General features: G+C 42.7%; 1 protein-coding gene across 2 annotated transcripts; it reads left to right on the forward strand.

Annotated features, from left to right (window-relative positions):
* Positions 1 to 133: 133 nt before the first annotated feature.
* On the forward strand, positions 134 to 21451 carry LOC308106747 (paired amphipathic helix protein Sin3a-like). Of its 2 annotated transcripts, none has more exons than XM_080458657.1 (21): positions 134 to 343; positions 3511 to 3727; positions 3814 to 3993; positions 4675 to 4781; positions 4891 to 5233; positions 5318 to 5569; positions 5843 to 5995; positions 7080 to 7232; positions 7639 to 7725; positions 7847 to 7965; positions 9890 to 10115; positions 11264 to 11380; positions 12061 to 12299; positions 12402 to 12585; positions 12937 to 13519; positions 13627 to 13796; positions 14224 to 14397; positions 14485 to 14577; positions 15276 to 15370; positions 17660 to 17867; positions 18878 to 21451. In XM_080458657.1, the coding sequence occupies exons 2-21, from the start codon at positions 3533 to 3535 to the stop codon at positions 19094 to 19096; spliced, it is 3897 nt and encodes a 1298-aa protein (XP_080314783.1). In that variant the 5' UTR covers positions 134 to 343; positions 3511 to 3532; the 3' UTR covers positions 19097 to 21451. The 2 variants fall into 2 exon arrangements, with proteins under 2 accessions (XP_080314783.1, XP_080314784.1); XM_080458658.1 differs by having other exon boundaries at positions 7642 to 7725.
* The last annotated feature ends 899 nt before the right edge of the window (positions 21452 to 22350 follow it).

Here is a 22350-nt window from a genome sequence, read left to right on the forward strand (position 1 = left end):
CAAACACACTCCTTTCGCCACACTCACACTCGCTTCCTGCACTGTATTTGTTTTCATTCTGCGCGTTTGACCAATCCGGAGCGAGCTGGGAGGAGACGGCCCCGCCCCTCCCCCGGCGAAGCCACGCCTCCGTGTTCAAGGAACACCGCTTCATACATACACTGTTGTTAGCGACGTAGCCTCTACGGTCAGCTTCTTTTTCTTTTTATATTTGCGCCCGCGACCACTTTTTTTCCCTCAACTTCACTTTCCCTCGCCGCCGGTTGAATGAACGAGTAGCAAGCCCGCGGCCAGGACCCATTGCGCCGGTGCGTCCCGTTGTTGCTGGTGGCGGTCGCCGGAGGTAAGTTAAAACTAGTGCTAGCCAGCTAGCCGCTGTAGGAGATTGCTTGTTGTGCTAACCTTAGCATTCTAGCCGCCGCTTAACCCCTCCTGACAGAACGCCCGGCGAACGAGCACCGTCTGCTGATTTCGGGCTGAATGCAGCGCGTCGGCGGGTTTTCGCCCTCCGAACAGAATAACACGACAAGTCAGCGGCGGCTATGCTAGCTCGGCAAGTGAGGTCGTCGGCGAGGCTAGCAACCTCAGAGGGGCGAACCACGCTGAAGTTAGCCTCCGCTTCGTAGCTTCCGCTCCAGACTGTGGACGTAAAGTACTTTACAGTATCAAGCGACACACTATTTCTCCAAGTAACTTTTGTAAACTTGCGTTAAGCCACTTGAATAAGCGCTTTAAACTTTCCAGAGCACATTTTCACATCCGTTAGACCCAATTCTCCTGATGGAGTAGGTATTCTGTGCTTATGTGTCACTTGTAGCTCATATTTAACTAATATAAAGTACGATGTTTTCGTGATTTTGTGTTTTGAATTAGGTTTTGCTGAAATTTCACGCGTTATCCTGCCAAGAATCGACTCGTGGAGTTGATAACATTTGCTCTTACTCGTGAACTGTACATCTTGAAGTTGTAGTTCCATAAATGGAGCGATTGTTGGAAATGTGCAGATAGCTTTAATAACCTTGTTCATCACCAACGCTGGGCTGCTTCTGGAGCGTTTAGAAACATTAAATCTGTCGTTGGTCGCAGTAATGCAAAACGTTCCCTTAACGTCGAATCGGAAGCCAACTTCGGCTTCGGAAGTGGCGACCACGAATTAGCTTTGAGGCTAACGTTGTGTATTTTTCTGCGGACAGGTTTGCTTTTAATGCATCAGAATTCACCGCATGAGTCGGGTGTGATTGGGAGACCTGCGTTACTGGCAGACAAGCGATTTGTGTGACGAAATGTGAATTCTTTATTGTCGAACTTCTCGCTGAACTTGACGTCGTTGCTGCTAGCCGTGTGACCTGCTAGCAGGCTAGCGGCTAACTGCATCGCATGTTCTAAATTTCATCGGCGGCCAAACAAACTGACTCCCAACGACACAATCGTGCCGGGTATCCTACGAGAAGCTCCGATACCCGACTGTGTTGTCAGCTGCGATTAAGCATGGCCGCTCTCTTTCCTTCGAGGGTAACGTCAGGCACGTTGGGCTCAGCTGATGTTTCAGCCAGCAAGAGTCCCGATTGCTCTCTGCCGAGACCCCGTCACCCCCCCTCCAGAATCCGCCCCACTGCTGACATTCAGCCGGCGTGGAGCCGATCTCAAACCCGCCGAGAGTGAAGCGAGTCAGCCGTCAGACGAGTGAAAGCGGTCAGCTCCACAGACGACGGGTCGCGGTAAGCTCGGTGTTTGGCAGAGAGAGAGAGAGGGGGGAGGGGATGAGGCAGGGCTACAGCGAGCGACAGAGAGAGAGGCAGCGCCTACATGCCTGTAAAAACGCCGTCTGGCTGCTAAATGTCAGCCAGCTTTCTGCGCTACTCGACAGACATCGGCGCCTTTTCACTGTTGGCCGCGGGTTTTTGACGCTGGATGTGCGGACAGACACGATGCGGGCGACCGAAGACCGAGCGCCCGGCCGCCGTGTGTTCCCAGCTTGGTGGTGCAGGACAGTGAGGAACAATGTCTGCCGTCCGCTGACCGAAGGCAATGACGTCCGCGTGCGTCCAGGGAGCGTCTGCAAATTACTGCTCTCCACACGCACGTGCACTGTGCAGGGGACCGCGGGGTTTTTGAAATGACAAGCTTCAGGCCACGTTTGCACATGTCAGTTTTTGTAAATACCCGGCTAATTCCCCCACCCCGACGTTTTCAAAAATAACCTGATGTTTCTCCTAAAAATCATTTATATAAACTGCATAAAAGCCTGTTGCCAGCTTCTTTGAGCACCTATAGATGGCAGTGTGTATGAAGTCATCAAAATCCTGTTAAACTCCTCAATACAGTAGAGAGTATTTCTGATTGTAAATACAAACATGCCAAAAGCATTTGCACAAACATTAAAGGAAGCACGGCTTCAACACAGCTCACATGTATATGACGCTGATATTGTTTCTGTTGTACGGTGGGTCCATTCAGACCTGCCGTTAACATGCGTATCGGGTGATGCGAGCTCAGACACACAATGTGCCTTTTGGACAAACCACGTGAGATCGTATCGTGTTACTACTTCTAGATCACTTTCGCTAAATTGCCCGGCGCGCAGTTATAAGTCATCAGCGTACGCTGGACGGATCCTCTGCTCTGGCTGCTATAAGGCACCGTGTCTCTCCATGTCCTTTCCCCTAGTTTCTTTGGAAAGTTGGGCAGATTGTATGGTTCTGGTGGCTGTTCACACTTGTCTTTAGGGCTCGCCACTTGTGATCGGATCACCCAAAACGCCTGCTGGAAAGAACTAACGGTTGTCGTATTGCTACTATTTGGAGACGGTCCCTAACCAGCTGCCACAGCCACTCTGCTGGGTGAAAATCTATTTAAGGACTTCATGAAAAATCATTTAGTCAAACACTTTGCTTCGAATCTTCTTTTGTATCCAGCATGTTAATTAATTTTTTCCTTGTATTCTAAGATTTCTTTTTTGATGTTGGTTAAATTCAGTAAAAAGTTTAATTGCAGCCCCAAAACAGGAAGAGCTTCCCCATCCAGATCAGATCATCTGATTTTATGCATGCTTGATAATCCGTTTAAAATACATTTGTCATCTTGTCTCCGTACTGGTTCTTATTGATGGTTTCAGTTTTTCGCTCAGTAGTGTGTGTTGAGGTATCATTTGAATGGTGAATTATTAATACTCCATAACAGCTGTAGTTTACTCCTTCTTTGCACCTGCAAATCAACATTTCACTGTAGTGACAATAAAGATTGATGTAATCTATTATGCATATTGGAAAGAAAGAATCATCATTTTATGCTGATGTTTTTGTGTTATTTCAAGCATGTAAGTTGGGTGACATGCAATCTTATGAAGGTTAAAATGAGTTCCTTTTTAAATAAAGATTGTTAGAATGGTAAGATTATTTGTTTAAAAAAAAAAAAAAAAAAAAACATATATAAATGCTGCCTTGGTTTTTCCTCTCAAAAATCCTTTATTGCCGACTGACTGTTAATTGTCCATTTGTGTGTTTCCTCCAGCTTCTTTGATTATGTGTATACAATGAAGAGGCGTGCGGAGGACCAAGAACCGATAGTCACGCCTCAGCAGCAGCAGCCACGTCGTCCCCCAGTTCAAGGTATTGCAGAAAGCTTCCAGCACCGGGCCCTCGCCCCGGCTCCAACTGTGGTGGAGACAGCTGCAGACAACATGCAGCCCTCAACCGGCATCCAGTATTCTTTACCCCAGGGTTACCAGGTACCATGTATAACCAGTCAAAAACATGTTTATCTCCATCTTTCTTTCTTAGTCTTGAGAATTTATTATTTAATTCTGCCTTTTAGGTGTCGACCATGCCTCAGAGCACAAGTGGGCACGGACACAACAGTACTGCCCCTCATGTTGGTCCTCACCCACACAACCTCACAGTTCAGTCCCAGAGCCCTGCGGTGGTCCAAGGACACGTTCATCCACCGACACCCATGACTTCCACCCAGGGGCAGCAGCAGTTTCAGCGACTGAAGGTATCTGTGCAGTAACACATTTATTGGTGTAGGTTTCCTCCAAGATTGAATTGTAGACAAAGGATATTCTTCAGAATACAGCAAGATCTTACATATTTTATCAACGAGCATTTATTTCAGCAAGGTGCATATTAGAAATTTGCCGATTTCGATACCAGTATGTGGTAATGGCTTCAATACTGCACAGCGTACTTGTTAAAGATTCCTGATACAAACTAGCGAGTATTGTGTGACGGCATCCGTCAGCAGCAGGTAGACAAGAGAGGACGAGCGATGTTGGCAACAGAGTGTAAATTCTGTTCTATCAAATTATCAAGTGGAGACGAACGCTGATTTGTACACCAGCAACTTAATCACAAGAAACATTTGGACCAGCAGAGTTAGCCTGATAGTACTTAGCCATTGCACATCAGTTGCATTGAGAGTATGAGTTAGGCCTCATGGCATTTACTAAAAGTACTCATATCGGTATGCAATATCGGCATATAGCTCAAGGTTAGTATTTGCACTCACCTTTTCAAGAGATGGTATGAGTGCATCCCAGCTTAAGGCATATACACGAGGTAGTTTGGTATTACTTCACCATGGCAAGTTAATTGCTGCTTTCTCCCATTCAGTAATGGGCGGGACATCCCCACTGTATTAGATCTCTAATGTTAATAATCTTTCTTTCTTTTATAGGTTGAAGATGCTTTGTCCTATCTGGATCAGGTGAAACTGCAGTTTGGGAATCAGCCACAAGTTTATAATGATTTCCTTGATATTATGAAGGAGTTCAAATCCCAGAGGTAAGTTGTAATTTATATATATAATCTTATAACCTATAGAAACTATCTGTGGACCCCGTGGGTTAAAAAACCAGACACTCAAGTGTAGTCGCTCGTTCTGTTACTACAGCATAGACACTCCCGGAGTCATCAACCGCGTGTCTCAGCTGTTCAAGGGCCACCCAGACCTCATCATGGGTTTCAACACTTTCCTGCCACCCGGATACAAGATTGAGGTTCAGACCAACGACCTGGTCAATGTGACCACGCCGGGTCAGATCCACTACATCACCCCACACGGTATTTCAGTTCAGAATATTCCTGCCACTGGTCCGCCCAGCCAACCTGCAAGCCATCACCAGCACCAGAGTCAGCCACAGCCGGCCTCGCACAGCTCCACCAACAGCACCACCACGACCGCCACTACCACCCCGACCATCCCCACCCCTCCCGCTCCGAGTAAAACCAGCAAGGTAAAGTACTGCTTCTGCATTTTCTACTGATTGTAAATGATTGTGGTAGTTGCAGTAAAATATCTGTTCCCTTGTTACCAACAGCCAGTCCAGTCTCCGGCCCACACGCCCACCAGCCAGCCCAATCCATCCATCCCGTCGTATGCCTCGCCACGCTCCCCGTCGGTCCAGTCCCACACTCCCGTCAGCAGCACGCCATCCAGCGGGCCTCCCCTTCAGAACAATCAACCAGTGGAGTTCAATCACGCCATTAATTATGTCAACAAGATCAAGAACCGCTTCCAGGGTCAACCGGACATCTACAAAGCCTTTCTGGAAATCCTTCACACGTACCAGGTGAGAAAAGAACCTGAAGTAATTCTAAGGCCCCGTTTTCCCCTTTTCCACTGAAACAGTCGGAGCGTTTCAAAAAGTTCCATCTTGGGAGCTGCTTTCATTGTCCAAGCTTATTTTTATGTAAATTGATCCTCAAATAGCAATATAGGTCTTCTGTTCTCACTTGAAAACGGGGCCTAAGACATGTAAAGTATATTTTCACATTTCGTACGTGAGTGACAAAACTTGTTGATCTTTTTGTGTATTATTTTTCTTTTATTTTGAATTTTTCAGAAGGAACAAAGGAACGCTAAAGAGGCCGGAGGTAACTACACCCCCGCCCTGACGGAGCAGGAGGTCTACACTCAAGTGGCGCGGCTTTTCAAGAACCAGGAGGACCTGCTGTCGGAGTTCGGACAGTTCCTTCCTGACGCAAACAGCTCGATGGTGAGTCTCTGTCATTTAGCTCATTAAACTAATGCTGTTATTGTTCTTCACTGTAGAATCACAGTAACTGTTTAGGTAGTTTTGTAAACAAATCTATTTCTATCTATTTATTTATCTTTCGTGTGCCTTAATTTTCTCAAATATTATTAATATCATATAGTGTGCTATTTTTATTATTGTGTGTTTTTATTTTTATTTTATTCTTCCATCCCGTAAAAACTGTTGTTTCAGTGCGGAACATGTACTTAAAACATTTCACTGCTCAGTATACTATGTATAATTGTTATGTGATAAATTAAGGACTTGAAAAACATATTTTTATAAAGCAAAGTCGGAAAAAAATAAGAGCATTGTGCACCTGTCACTGCATATAATAGCAATCTTAAGGAAGATTAGATAACAGGCAACTCCTCTTCAAAAAGCAATGTGACACTGGTGGAAATTATTAACTGTCACTTCTCTTCTAATTTACCAGTTTGGAGGAAGGAATTTGGCTGAAAAGCTGCAGGTCAGGTTCAACTTTCTCCAGTATAGTTATTTTTTGAGGTTTCTTTCAAAACATTCTAAAATGCTTTGAAAGATGAATTGATGTGTTGTTTGAGAATATACCTGATTTCACTATACTGAGACTGTCATTTCAAGTAAACCAGCCCCAAAGCACCTTTATTTTCTCAAAGGGATTAATGAAGCATTTGCTTGTATTTGTTTAGAAGTATCTTAATAAAAGAGTCTTAATCAGTGCTCTCCAGTCACTAGATGTTTAAAAGATTTATAATGTTTCATTGCGGGGGAATAGTAATGAAGAAATGTATAACCAGCCGCCACTGTGATACACATATTTGAGGTGACGGCAAACTGCTTGTCTCCTATATCAAGTAACTTCACTCTGTTTTTCCAGAACAGGCTACATTTCTTATACTGGGCTTAAAGTGAATTTGATATTAACATTTATTTTAAATTTAGCTTCCTCTTTTAGACAGGGAGCACAAACTATGTACGGTGCCTTCGTCTTGTGAATTGGCTATTATGCAAATATATCTGAATGGAATTGATAGTATTGCGCGTGCTGCCTTCTTTCTTTCAGCTGCTGTGCAAGGCGACGCCAGACCGGGCAGATTCAGTGCGTAACGATCACGGCGGCACGGTGAAGAGGCCTTTATTGAACAACAAGCAGAGGCTGAGCCAGAACGGCCTTCCTATCAGGAGACCTGGAGTGGGAGCAACACCACCTGTCAAGGTACGCGCATCTGTCTCCAGCAGAGGTTTTCAAAGTGAGGCTTGAGGCCCCACCGTCGCAGAAACTGGAGCCACATCCGGCCACTCGGCTCTCCTCTCACTGTTTATGTTTTACCTCAGGCAAGGTAGAAATTTTCTATTGTAGTTCACATTATAGAGTATACGTGATGAAAATGTATAAAGTACAGTTTAGCAGCATGTAAGCCACACTACCTGCAGTGTAACTATGGAAGACAAGTGTACCGTATCTCTATCCCCAAAAAATTGTAAAAATAGAATGTATATTTATAGGATGGGTCTATCAAAATCTCTCAAAGCTTTATTGTGTTTTATTCTTACAGTTCTGGCTTCAGCAGAATAGGTGATTTTCTAAATGTTATTATGTTTTTGTCTTGTTAATCTTTCAGAAGAAGCCCAAAATAATGGGGAAGGACCACGGCATGGCTGAGGCCGGCAAACACAGCACCAGCACCGAGACCATGTTCTTCGAGAAGGTCAGTGCCTAACGGAGTTCTACAATAACAACATGAACATCACAGACATCTCACATATGTAACGCAAACGTTTTAATTCTAATCTTCTTTTTTTTTTTTGTCTTTGCAAACTATCCGACAGGTGAAGAAGGCCCTCCGAAGCTCAGAGGCCTACGACAACTTCTTGAGGTGTTTGCACATCTTCAACCAGGAAGTTATTTCACGCACTGAGCTGGTCCAGTTAGTTATACCATTTCTCGGGTGAGTTCGACCAGAGGACTGAGGTTACTCGTTGCATATGCAGTCCAGAGTTTGTTTTAAAACACATTTAGCTCCTGAGAGTTCATCTAAACACTGTGGTGATCAGTTTTATTATTATTATTATTAATTTGTTGATTTTTAGAAAAAAGGACAAAAAGAAAAGGTGTTAAAAGTTTTGAATTTTCAGCATCTTTGACAGCCTGGGCCCTCTGATGTGAGATATCCCAGGTTTTTCTCAAAAGATGCAATAATAAATGTCCCTGCGCTTTCTGCCCGCCACTCTCATGGCGTTTCAGATTGAAGAGGGGAGGATATATTAATGAAGAAGAAGAAAAAAAAATTGGAATTTTATTTATTATTATTTTTTAAACATCTGTTTATTGAAATTTACATCACATCAACATCTCTTACACAAATCTGCATGTGTTTTTTTGGGGGTTTTTTTTGTCCCTTTTTACATTGGTAGAATAATAAAATAAAATAAAAGTACAAAGTATATCCCCCCCTCCCCCCAACGGAAAAACCAACGAGAAAACAAAATAAAAATAAAAAAAACCCTGTGGAGTGCCACCTGAAGAAAGAGGAAAAATCTGAGTCACTGTCAATTACAATTAGGACTTTTCAAAATAGTCGATAAAGGGTTGCCATATCTCCTGAAATTTGTGCATGTTACCTCTGAGTGAGAATTTGATCTTTTCTAGTTGTAACAGACTCATCACTTCCCTAAGCAATGCTGGATGTGCTGGTGGGTTTTTCTGCTTCCAATTTAGTAGTATCATCCTTCGAGCTAACAGGGTGAATTATTTTATCTCAACCCACATTTTGTACGTTCCAACTTGTTGAAAGTTTAAAGTAGAAGAATAACAACAGTGTTTTCCTCCAGAGTGTCACGGCTCCCAGTCCACATTCTCCTGGGACGTGGTAGTTTTATTGTTGACAGTCCCTGTAATAACAATCCAACTTGGTCGTCTGTCCACTAGAATGTCTGTGTTCTCACATTGTTAATGTTTGAGTATATTGTTCTCTGCACGCATGTGTGTGGTTTCATTACAAAAACAACAAGCGTCGACTTGTGGCCTGATATGCTAACGACATCGTTTTCAGCATTTCTGCCGAAAACCGACATGGTTGTCAAAACGTTACCGTGTAAAAGCAAAATTTTTCATAATCATAAATGCAAAAACGTTTTAATTTGAAATGCTGTGTAAAAGGGGCCTGAATTAAATGCCTCTAACACGACACTTAGTCATCCCTTAGTCTCCATCTCTCACAATTTAAGAACCTCTTGTCAAGGTCAATCATTTCTAAGCGTCATTATATAGTAACAGTTTGATCTGAACAAAAAAACCTGCAAGCCACCATGATGCTGTTGTTACTCAATTAGTTAAACACAGCAACGGTGACAGCTGCAGCGCAAGGTACTCTCAAACTACTGCGTGAGGCGTCTGCCTGTGTAATGTGTTGGTTAATTAATTCTCTCTTCCAGGAAGCACAAGTGTTGTAATCGATCATGTTTATTGACGCAATGAGGGGGTAATCACATGCGCTCTATTTTCACATCCTTTTAAGTAGCTTACTATAAACAGACGATACTCTGCTAACTGACATCTGATGCAAATCTCAACGATCTCAAACCTGCATGTTTCTCTCTGGCATCTACATCAAGATGTAGTCAAGGAAATGCATCATTGTGGGAATTATTTTCAATGATTTTTTTTTATACCAAATGATCATTTGAACACAATTTCAAAAATGGCAGTTTTTCTAATAGACCATTTTTCTTTTCTACTATAAAGAGAACTGTTTTAATGCAAAAATATAATTTGACATTCATCAGTTAATGATCAGACACAGAGGATTTTTCATGCTAAACCCATTACCTCTCTAATAATATATTTCTGGTATTTTGTGGCTGACTTGACAGGAAATTCCCGGAGCTTTTTACCTGGTTTAAAAACTTCCTGGGCTACCGAGAGTCGAGTCACGGTGAGTCGAGCCACGCAGAGAGTTTGCCCAAAGAGCGCGCAACCGAGGGCATCGCCATGGAGATCGACTACGCTTCCTGTAAGAGGTTGGGGTCCAGCTACAGAGCGCTGCCCAAGAGCTACCAGCAGCCCAAGTGCACTGGAAGGACGCCGCTGTGCAGAGAGGTGAGTCACTGACGGAAGTCTGCTTATTAAAGGTATTTATATCATGTGTTTAATCCCACTCACCGGGACAGACGGTATGGAGCCTCAATGTACAGCAGCAGTACGAGTCAATGTTGTCTGTTTGGCGTCTAAACAAAAGTAGGGATCCACCGATTTAACTTTGTATTATAATTTATTGTTGTCAAATTTCCTGACATTAAAAAAAGATGAGTTTATTGATGTTTCAGTGATTTATTTTTATATAATTCGTCCAATTCAGGGGTAACAAATATATTTTAGTTCAGGGGCCACATACAACCTAACTTCATCTTGAGTGAGCTGGACTGGTAAAACAGTGTCGTAAAAATCTTTGCACCACAAGGAAAAAAAAATCTATATTTTCTTTGAAATTTGTACGATTTGCTCGGTGGTTTGATGGACTGGAGTGAAGCCTCTTGCGGACTGGTTTTGGCTCACAGGTCTTGTGCTTGACACCAGTGCTCTAATCATTTGTCATTAAAGTTGTTGAGCTATTCATATAGTAATATGAAAAGATTGAGAAGTCTTCCTATTTCATTAGACTGTGAAATAGGGGAAATGCAGTCACCAAGTTCATGCTTGGATAAGAGCTGTGGGTTTTTATTACTATCCTATAAAGATTTGATTTTGTCATATATAATACTTGATGCCTATACTATCACGGAAGATTGCATTGTACAAAAGTAATTTAATGTTTACTTTATCATCAGAAATGAGTCTGTATTTTGTTTGCTTTATCCAACTCAAGAGGCTCGAGCCAGTCCTCACTGACTGGCTGAAGGCAGGTTACGCCTCAGACCAGTCTCTAATTCATAACAGAGCAAACGCACAAATGCATGGACTGACAGGGGAAACTGGAGTATCTGGAGTAAACCTGTTAGTTAACAGCAACTATAATTTATAACATCAATGTGAAAACGTTTCAGTTCTATCCAACCCCAAATGTTTGAACACAGAAACAAAGCAGCTGTCTAACTAAATCAGGGTACACTGAGATCACAGTGATTAATTGTTCTTAACTGGTTATTAGTCTAGTTTTTCTTATTTCCGTAAGATATGGAAATCTTATGGAACGTCTTCAACCAAATGTTTCAATGTGACCTTGAGCTGTGCTTCATGTCTTCTTGCAGGTTTTAAATGACACCTGGGTGTCGTTTCCATCGTGGTCCGAAGATTCCACATTTGTCAGCTCCAAGAAGACTCAGTATGAGGAGCATATTTACCGATGTGAGGATGAACGCTTTGAGGTAAGAAATATATCTATATATATATATAAAACACTTTTTTTTTTTTTTAAACTGAGCTGAGTTACTTAAAGGTACTGTATGTAAAATAACCCACAATCATCTAAATATTACAGAGAATAATGGAGAAAGTAGCCGCAAGTTAACCAGCAATGTAGATTTACTTAAGTCTCTGTTTATACAACAACGTTTTCAAGTGAGAATGGAAAACGTCCGTGGCATTTTGGGTGTCCCTTTACATGGAGCCACTGAAAACACAACTTTTTGGAAAGGTTTTGCCTCCGTGGGAACAGAGGAAAACGCACTGTTTCTGAAACGCTGCTACTGCACAGGCGCACCACGGCCGCAGTAAATAGTTCCCGTAATAACGATCCACCTCGATCATGTGGACATTCGAATGTCTGTGTACTCGGCATTGGTAATGTTTGTTTTGTTCTCTGTGCCCGTGTGTGTGGCGTCATTACAAAAACAACCAACAGCGCCAACTCGTGGCCTGACATGCTAATTACATCGCTTTCAACATTTCTGCTGTGTCAGTGTAAACTGACTTTGTTTTCAAAACGTTGCTGTGTAAACGGTGTCTAAATCTCATATCTTGTACCATTTAAGGAAAACTTGACAAACTATATTTCGGGTAGTTTTAGCTTTTCATCGTTGGCTGCTGTTTCATTTTTTTCGCCCAGCTGGATGTTGTGTTAGAAACCAACCTGGCCACGATACGAGCCCTGGAGGCGGTGCAGCGGAGGATCTCTCGCATGTCAGCCGAGGAGCAGCTTCGCTTCAAGCTGGACAACACAATGGGAGGCTCCTCAGAAGTCATCCACCGCAAAGCAATCCAGAGGATATACGGCGACAAAGCCGCGGACATCATCGACGGGCTGAAGAGGAACCCTGCCGTGTCTGTCCCCATCGTGCTGAAAAGGTAAACCCCTGAATTCAGCATCTTTATCGGATCCCAGTAAAAAAAATTTACTGTTTTGGAGCTTGATTCAGTTGGATGCCGTCGTGTTTGTCACCATTTCAGATTAAAAATGAAAGAGGAGGAGTGGAGAGAGGCGCAGAGAGGCTTCAACAAAATCTGGAGGGAGCAGAATGAAAAGTATTACCTGAAGTCACTCGACCATCAAGGCATCAACTTCAAGCAGAACGACACCAAAGTTCTGCGTTCGAAGACCCTGCTCAATGAAATCGAGATGTTGTACGATGACGTAAGGAAACACGATTTTGATTTTATTGCTGTATGATACTGTAGTTATGTGAACTCGTCGTGATTAAATAGAGATATTTAAACACTATGAGTGCTTGGTGGTTTGATTGTCAGATTGGAGCCACGGGCCTTATGTTTGACACCCCGATGTAAACAGCAATACACATAAGTATCAAACTTTTTATATCAGATCAAGATGTACTATTTTGTAGACTGATTAACAACCACTTTATTCCCACTTGCAGACGAAGCCTTCAGAATCCGCCCACATGCTCGCCTTACTGTTTAACTTTGCTCACATTAATCCTAGTTGTCCAGTAACGGCAGTACCTCGTCTGTCTTTTCCCCGTAGCGCCAGGAGCGGGCATCAGAAGAAACCGCCACACCACCGGCGAGCGGCCCCCACATGACGCTGACCTACGAAGACAGCCAGATCCTGGAAGACGCCGCCGCCCTCATCATCCACCATGTAAAGAGGCAGGTGGGCATCCAGAAGGAGGACAAGAGCAAAATCAAACAGATCATCCACCACTTCATCCCGGACCTGCTGTTCTCGCGGCGAGGTGAGCTCTCGGACCTGGAGGAGGAGGATGACGAGGAGGAGGAAGACATGGAGACGGATCAAGACGGCCCCAAGAAGCACAATGGTCTGCCAGGCGGCAGCCCGACTAAGTCCAAGCTGATGTTCAGCAACACGGCGGCCCAGAAGCTGCGAGGCACCGACGAGGCGTACAACATGTTCTTCGTCAACAACTACTGGTACATCTTCCTCCGTCTCCACCACATCCTCTGCTCTCGTCTGCTGCGTATTTACGGGCAGGCTGAGAAGCAGATCGAGGAGGACGCTCGTGAGCGAGAGTGGGAGAGAGAGGTGTTGGGGCTCAAAAGGGAGAAAAACGAAAATCCTGCAATTCAGTTGAAGATGAAAGAACCAAGTAAGATAAAACTAGATTTTTTATTTATACATTTTTTTGTGGTCTATTTCACAGTTATCTTTCTGCCCTTTCTATAATCTGACATGGTGGCTGTTGTCTCTCCCCAGTGGATGTCGACGTCGACGACTACTACTCGGTCTTTCTGGAAATGGTGCGTAATCTTTTGGATGGGAACATGGAGCCGGCTCAGTATGAGGACTCCCTCAGGGAGATGTTTACGATCCATGCCTACGTTGCCTTCACGATGGACAAACTCATCCAAAGTATTGTCCGGCAGGTGAGTCCATTATTGATCCAAACACGAGACCGTCCGGATTATACTACAGTAATGTCATTTATGAAAAAGGTCCAAAATTTCAAATTCACCACAGCCTGTAAATGATGCCATATGAAATTAATAAATCTGTTTTTATCTCATGCACTGGTTCTTGGAGGCCATTGTCACTTGAGACATGTTTCACTGAGGTTTCTTTCATTTCATTTACGTGTCATGCTTTCAAAACTGAAATATTAAATCTAAAATGCACTCTACCAGTCAGATACTCTTATTTCTTTTTGGGAAAAACATATTTATGTTTTGAAAGATAAGTTGCAGTTCTCCATGTTGCCACCAGGGGTGCTAGTGCCCATTGAATCTGTAAGCCTCCTGTTGGGCGTGCTCATGCTGATTCCTCTGTTTCACACTGAACCTGCTGCATCCACAGCTCCAGCACCTCGTCACCGATGACGTGTGCGTGCGTGTGACGGACGTGTACCTCAGTGAAAGTGCCAATAAAGCCACAGGAGGCGCCCTGTCCACGCAGACGTCCCGGGCTGCAGCGGAGGGAGCCTATCAGCGCAAAGCAGAGCAGCTCATGTCAGATGAGAACTGCTTCAAGGTACCAACAACCAAGGAATCTATTATACTTCACAGCAGTGCAAACTGTGTTTGTTGACGTTTTCGTGTCGCGACTTGTATTTTGCAGTTGATGTTTGTGAAGAGTCGAGGAACCGTCAGCCTGGCGATGGAGCTGTTGGACACAGAAGAGGAGAACTCTGATGAGCCAGCGGAGGCAGAAGTAAGGCTGATTCAAAAGACACGTCAATATTTCCATTTATTAGGCAGATCTGTGATTATCTAATCTGCTGTAGTATGTTGAGTATGATTTGCATGACTAGAATTAACACTTTGAGCAGAAGCAGATTCTTTCTGCTTTCTTTCAAACTCTTTTATTTGGAGCTTTTTAGCTTCTGAGCTTGCAGTGAGGCAAGAACACAATCTGTTGTCTAACCCCTTGAGTAATTCTAAAGTTAAATTTATATCGAGATTTTTTAAGCATTTCTGAAGAAATCATAATTTCTTGTAATAAATGAAGAGTGTAGTGATTAATTATGTGAAAAACAGAATGTAAATTGCAGAAGATCTGGAGTAAACAGTTAAAGACGATACATGAACATATAAGCTGTTTAGAAATGAACTCTTCTCCTTGCTTTCTACTGCGTGTGGATCCCAACAGCTGTTTACAATAATATCTCATCATGTGAAAAACATTAAAAAGTCCCAAAAGGTATATGACGTCATTGGAATCAAACTAAAGTTTCATATTTGGAACTGGTGATGATTACTAACAATAACCATGTCCTTTAGAGCAGATTAATAGAACTGAACAGCAACTTGTCAATGAGTCAATGTTTTCTCTCTGGATTAAACAAACACGGAAACTGCCTCAACATAAACGTCTTCTTTCTTCTTTTTTTTTTAACCCCCTTTCTACAGAGATGGTCAGACTACGTGGGCAGGTACCTGAACTCAGACTCTGCATCCCCCGAGCTGCGTGAGCACCTGGCTCAGAAGCCCGTGTTCCTCCCCAGGTGAGGCTCCAGCCACATCCCTCCTCCTCCTCCTCCTCCTCCTCCTCCTCTTGTCCTCACAGTGTAGGCTTCTATCCCGATGATCTTCTAGTCACAAGCCGAGCCAAACCAGCTGCCAAATACAACTCATTTCCAAGGTAGTGCACAACAACCCCGACTTTAGGAAGCTTTCTCTTAATCACATCAGTGTGGGCATACGAACTGTGTCTTTGTTTAGAAAAGCGTCGACAGTTTAGAGAGGTTCAAGAGTTAAACTGACAGAGCCTGAATCTGATTGGCCATCAATGCAACTCCCTCAGTTTTTGACTTCTGCCTCACATGGAAGATTGCACTTTATATAGTCATCTTTTTAAAAGTGGAGTTTATTTATTCATCGATTTAGTTCTTTTTTTTCTTTTTTCTTTTTTTTTTTAATGGGAGTTTTATTTATTGCTAGGAAGGTTTTTGGCTTGATTTTGCCTATTTAGCATAGCAGGAGACTAAAAAGAATCAGCAGTTTCAATATTTATATTGTATTGACTTAAAAGAAAGGGTTTTCATTGTGTAATGTAAAAAAAAAAAAAAAGAAAAGAAAAAAAAGTCAAAACAAATGGGTTCTAGCTTTTCTGTCGGTTTGTTTTTATTTTTCTATGTCTTGGATATTAGTTGAAGAGACTTGAAGCTCCTCTGCGAGAGACTTTGTAAGGAGACGACAGAAGTCGTGATTTCCTTTTTACCTTATCATGCCCTTTGTTTGTGATTGTATTGAAATTTAAAAAAAAAAAAAAAAAAAAAGAAAGGTCCTGTATGTGGTTTGATCACTGTCTGCAAATGTAAATGTGTCAATGTTCATTTGTTGAAGTGTGTTCTACTTAGTGTTATGTTTGTAATGATTTTCAGTGGAAACGGTGCACTCCCGTTGCAGCTTTTTGTTTCTGGTGAGATTTTTTTTTCCACTGGTTTAACAGATTAGTGCTAATAGTTTTTTTTTTTTTTTTTTTTGTTTTAAATTACACTGGTCAAGCACATTGTCCGCAACTCTTGTACAGACGAGTAGGGTTTGTAAATAAAAGGATTGTCTAACTTGTACGTCCACATGTTGGTGTATTTCTTTCTGCTCACAGCTGCTTGTCGAGACATTCCTGAGTCTTAAAGACGCTGAATGAGTGTTGTTGTTATTTACGGTGCTTCTTCTTCTTCTTTTTTTTTTTTTTTCCGTTGAAGTTTTTGTTCCTTTTGAGATGGCTGTCCATTACCATAAACATTTCAACAACAAAAAAAAGACCTTTGAAAACACACCAAAAGAACTTTATTTTTCCTCCTCTTTAACCCATTGCATAAATCTGGTGCCTGTCTCTGATTTATCAGTGGGATCACCCACATCGTGTCCTTGTTTTGCTTTTCATTCAATCTATGAGAGATCAGCAGCAACGAGAGGCCAAAAACAATTGGCCCGTCCTCAATGGCAGTGAAATTTCTGCAGTTTCCACTTGTGTTGGGTCTTCATCTCATGGTCATGAGTTTTTTTTTGTACATCGTTGGTGGAAGTATGTGCACATCGGACTCATTAGCATCTGGTCAGGGAGCACCTTTCTAGTGTCTGTTTCTAACAGTTTCTACTTGAAATTGGCCTCACTGTCATGTCTTTTAAGTGGAGCCCTGAATGCAAAAAAAAAAAAAAAAAAAAAAAAAAATGCTTCATGGTTTCAGTCCTCGCTCACCTGTACCCACAGTGGTAAGTACACATTTAAACCTTTTCTTCAGGTGGGGTGAATCATTGCATTTTTTTTTTTTTAAATTTACCTGCACAAAATTGGGATCAATCTCCGATTATAGGCCGAGCATCATAAGATTTCATCGATGTGGCTGTGCAACGGAAATGCACTGTACAGAAATATTACGACTGCTGCCTCTGCTGCTCTTATAGATCCACATTTCCCACGAATGATTTGACTCCTCCCTAATTAACCCTGTTTCTCGGTGAGTTGCAATGCATGGGTTTAAAAAAAAAAAAAAAACTCTTAAAGGGACAGTCCTCTCAAATTTCACTATAATGTTCTCAGATTTGCTTACTGTCATGTGTATTGTGACTGACCGCATCCTCTAAGCTTTGAACGTTTCAGTGTGTACACTGTCAAAACGCATAATTGTGGCATACAGATTGCTTAAGTGAAATTATTTAAAAAAAATAAAATAAAATTCCCATAAATGTGTTTGACTTTTTTGGTGTGTGGAATAATAAATTATTATTTTTTTCTCCCCTCTGTCAGTCACTGTTATTCATGGCTGTCACTTTCTTCTGGCTTTCAGGAATTTGAGACAGATCAGGAAATGCCAGCGGAGTTGGGAGCAGCTGCAGCAGGAGAGGCTGGCCAAGGGCTCCTCGGACAAGTCGCAGGACGGCAGCGGCGAGCTGAAGATGGAGTGCAGGTTCAAGCTGAACTCCTACAAGATGGTCTATGTCTGCAAGTCCGAGGACTACATGTACAGGCACACCGCTCTCACGCGGGCTCATCAGGTGAGTGCAGAAGCCGTTAACACATGTCGGCGGGTCGGATCCAACGCGTCAAAGTCGATGCTTTGAGTTTAAGGAACCACCGTTTGAATTCTAGTTGCATCAAAACAGTGTAGTTTCCATGTTGGACCGCTAGTGGGTGCTGTTGATTGTATCTATACTTAAACCACACGTGCGCGCAGAGAACAATACGCGACGCAAACATTTGTTTGGACAGACGGCCAAGTTGGATTGCTATTGTAGGAGACTCGTCTATAAAACTACAAGTCCCAGGAGAAAACTGAGAAACTGGGAGTCATGACTCTCTGGAGGCCAACATTGTCTACTGAGCATGTGCACAAGAACTGGTCACTATGGTTATGGTGTGCATGCGAAATAGGAGAATTTCCACCATCTTCACAGAGCCGGAGCCCAATCATCTTCAAAGCTACATGGTGGTGCAGTGGTTAGTGCTCTTGCCTCACAGTGAGAATGCCCTGGTTCAAATCCAGCCGGGACCTTATGGAATAAACTGTGTGTATTGTCTGGTTTCCTCCCAAAACCATGTTGGTCCCTGAGCGCTACTCTGTGTGGCTGCTACCGATGGGTCATTTGGTCCTTAATTAGTGCTGGGGGATTTGTAGATAAATGTTTTTATCTCTTTTTTTTTAAGCAAAAGTTCTGTAAAAAGCAGTGAAGTGAAACCTGCCAATTAATGTATTTAACAAGTTGGAACTATTTCTTATAATATATAATGATTTTGAAGAATATAACATTTTCCATTAATGGATTTTGTTTAGATTTAATTTTATTTTTTTACATTAGTACATTTCATATAACTCCAGCTGCAACGCTTTGCCCTTATATTCAGAAGTCTTGAGAAGAAAAGTGGTCTTAACTAGTTCCCCTTCAGTCATATTTGCAACCACAAATTATTTGTTCGTCTTTATTTTCCGTCACTAATTTGAATCGTTAATCCACCTTCGGCGTGACAAAAGCTCTGACGGGTTCCCTGTCGTTTCCTCGTCTTTCAGTCTCACCAGCAGGTGAACAGGCGCCTGCACAGACGCTTCCACGCCTGGTTGGACACGTGGGCCAAAGAGCACGTGACCAGCGACATGGCCGCCGACAGCCAGAGGTGGCTGATGGGAGGCGAACAGGAAGGCCTGTTGCCCTGCACCACCACCCGCTGCCCCGAGGTCCTCCACTATCTCAACGTGAACAAGTACCGGGTGAAGTACCGAACACTGTAGTACACAGCGCTGGAGAATCAAACTGCCAACCTGCCATCACCCGACTCAGTTGCCAATATTTTCAGGGGGGGGGGGGGGTGTTATTGTGTTAAGGATTTCCACACGATTCAGGAATTTTCTCGCTCAAGCTGCAAATGTTTAGATCTTGCCGTCGCTATATTCGGAACAAAAACACTCCTGCCTGAGTAATCTAGTAATATAAACACAGATTTTTAAATTAATGGAAGCGTTTGTATTATCCGTGAATGCAAATTCTATTGGGCGCATTCTATGGTGCTGACATGTTAGCAAAATGAGTGCATGTGAATAGTCGTCTGACAAATCTGTTGATGCTCACACAAATCAAGACACGGAGTGTAATTAGATAAAGCGTGTTTACTATTCAAGGACCTGTAAATGTCTTAGTAACCTCCACCTTCTGCGAACCTGGCGGCTCTTTGTGGAAAAGTGGATTTTTTTTTTCCTGAGTTTTCTTTGCCCTCAGTCTGGTCTGGCAAGCTCATATTTGTGAAGCCAGTTTCCATCCAGATCCTGTAATGTGATGTTTGTAACGACTGAGCTCCACTACAGTTCACCTCAGAAGAAGCCTGGTATGGTAAGTCTGCCAAATGTATACAGGGGGGCAAATATCTGCTGAGGCAGAAGAGAAGAATCCACTTGTTCAGAGAGAGCTGCATGATGGGAAGGTTAAGACAGATTTACACATCATTGTCTGCAGACGACAACCAAATTACAGCACCAATGTTGTGTTAAACATGCAACTCTATTTGCACACTCGACAGATTTGATCACAACTATCTTAACAACCACCGCACACACACACAGGCAGAAGTCTTTGTGTTACTAGATTAAGCCGATACGATCCACAGTGGAAAACGTTCAAAACTGAAATTCCCTGAGAAGCGCTTGGTTCTTTTTCGTGGCGATGATGGAAACACAGAGCGGCCTCGGCTCCCGTGGTTCGGTGAAGCGTCCCGGCTCCCTCTGTCCAGACGAGCGTGATCGGACTCGGAGCGCCGCGGCTTCCGGCTGTAAACTTGTACAACTTGTGAATGTTTGCGTTTCTCGCGAGTGCGATAGTGCGCAGTATATATATTCAACATCTCCCGAGGCTGCTGGAGCAATGAGTTTGTATCCAGCGACAATAATTTATGTTTGCCCAAACACTTGATGTAAATATTGTGTTGATATCTAGATCTTTTTTTTTTTTTTTGTAATTCAGATGTCGTTGATGTGTAGCGTTCGTTAAAACGTAGTTTCAGTCTTTGGTTAGAAGTTGCAGAGAATTTTTATTCAGTACATGAAAACTTTTAACAGTTTTTTACCAAAGGATGTCATTCGGAGACTTTTGGTTTTGTCTGTGGTCTGTTGATCGTGTCGTCACTGAACCTTTTTGTTTTTGTTTCATCTCACTGATTGGGTCCCTTTTCTGCACATTTCTACCTTCAACTCTTCAGACGTCGGCGTCGCTCATGGTTTCAAGGTGATTGAATGTAGCCGAGCAGGAGTTTCTCCTTTTTGAAAGTACAGTGCGCCGCATGTCCGTTTTTACTCCAGACTGAAGTCTTGGGCGCTCTCGACTGTTCAAAGAGAGAGAATAGAAACCATTGATCGAGAGCGATCTCCACACGAGTGTTGTGAGTTTTCACCACGACGAAACCCTGACGGACCACGTGAATGTCGGCCGTGAAACCCGTGTACAATTCAAACGTAAACAAAACGAGCAATAATTCTCTGTCTTACAGTTTATATGATATTTCCTGCTAAAATACAAACGTGAATGTTGTATCCCCTCAAACGAGGGATTGAAACTAAGGATTTTTTTTCCTTTTTTCAGTTTAATTAAATTGGAATCGGCCGTGTAGATATTGTAGGAAACCTGAGGTGGAAAATATAAATGCTGGAAAGTGTTTGGAGTGAGATATCAACACGCTGAGCAACACAAAACATTCAGTGTGGGAATTATTGACGATTTTCAGGAATAAAGGAGCAGGACCGAAGCTCACACACACACACACACACACACACACACACACACACACACACACACACACAGATTGACGACACTCCTCAGACAGAAACATGGCCGCCTGACTAAACGCCATCCTTCAATATTCAAAGCAGTGGTCAGTAACGTAACCGGCTGCAGACAATCCTGGAGCAGTTTATTACGTGGGTTTTTATTTTTATATTTACTGTGTTTAATATGGGAGACAGCAGGACGTCCGGACGGATTGTACATAAAGACGAAGTTTGTACCTCGTTTATTGTTTCTCTGCAATTGACTTTTATGATGTTGTACATGCGTGTTAGTATGACGTTTGGCATTAAATCCTTTGAGTAGACAGAAAACTCGCCCGTCGTCGCTTCCTTTGTCTGGTTGGTTTTTGACTGTTTTTTAAGTGCTCACTAGTTCATACAAGGAATAAAATGTATTAGATAATTGTTTCAACAAGTGGTTCCTGCTTTGTGAGAAGCTGTGGGTCAGCGGGTGCACCGGGTCATCCTGAGATCTGAAGGTCAGTGGTTCAATCCCTCCTCTCACCCTGTTGATGTGTCCTTGAGCAAGACCTTTTGGTGAGTACCTTTCTTGTTCGCTTGATTTATTTCTATTAAAAAAGTGTAAAACCTTTTACACCAAGGGTGTCAAATCTACAACTGGTGGCAGGAAGCTCCAGTCGGGCCAAACCAGGTTTTGTGACAATATAGACATTTTTATCACGTATACTCCGGCCACAACAAAGAGAAACTTTAACGTTTAAATTTGAAGGTTACTGAAGCATCATTTTTCCCGGGCCGGCTCATTCAGGATGAAATCAGGATGTGTGTGTGGCCCCTGAACTAAAATGTGTTTCACACTTTTACACTGATTCATGACACACAGACTGATTTATTTATTTTAATTTTGGTTATTTTAACTTTTAGCCAACAAATCCCACAAATTCATCATCTGAAAAAAATGAATTTGTTCTGAATAAGAAAGTATTTGAACTTTTGAATTACTGAAGCTTTGTACCTTGATTTGATTTCAGGCTTTCAGCTTCCCTGTGTTGTTCTGGTCTGTTGGGTCGAATCTTCCTCTTCACAACACCCACTAGATTCTATATCGGGTTTAGATCCAGTCAGTCCTTAATCCGGGTATTTAAAACTTTCGACAGAGCGGTTAGAGGCCAATTTCTGCTGGAAAATATCAAACCTGCATCTCTATAAGATGAGAAGGTAAAGCGTGCACGTGCAGAAAAACTATTTGCTCA

This window comes from Lipophrys pholis (genome assembly GCF_963383615.2).
Source record: "Lipophrys pholis genome assembly, chromosome: 2".
In the NCBI taxonomy this organism is placed as follows: Eukaryota; Metazoa; Chordata; class Actinopteri; order Blenniiformes; family Blenniidae; genus Lipophrys; species Lipophrys pholis.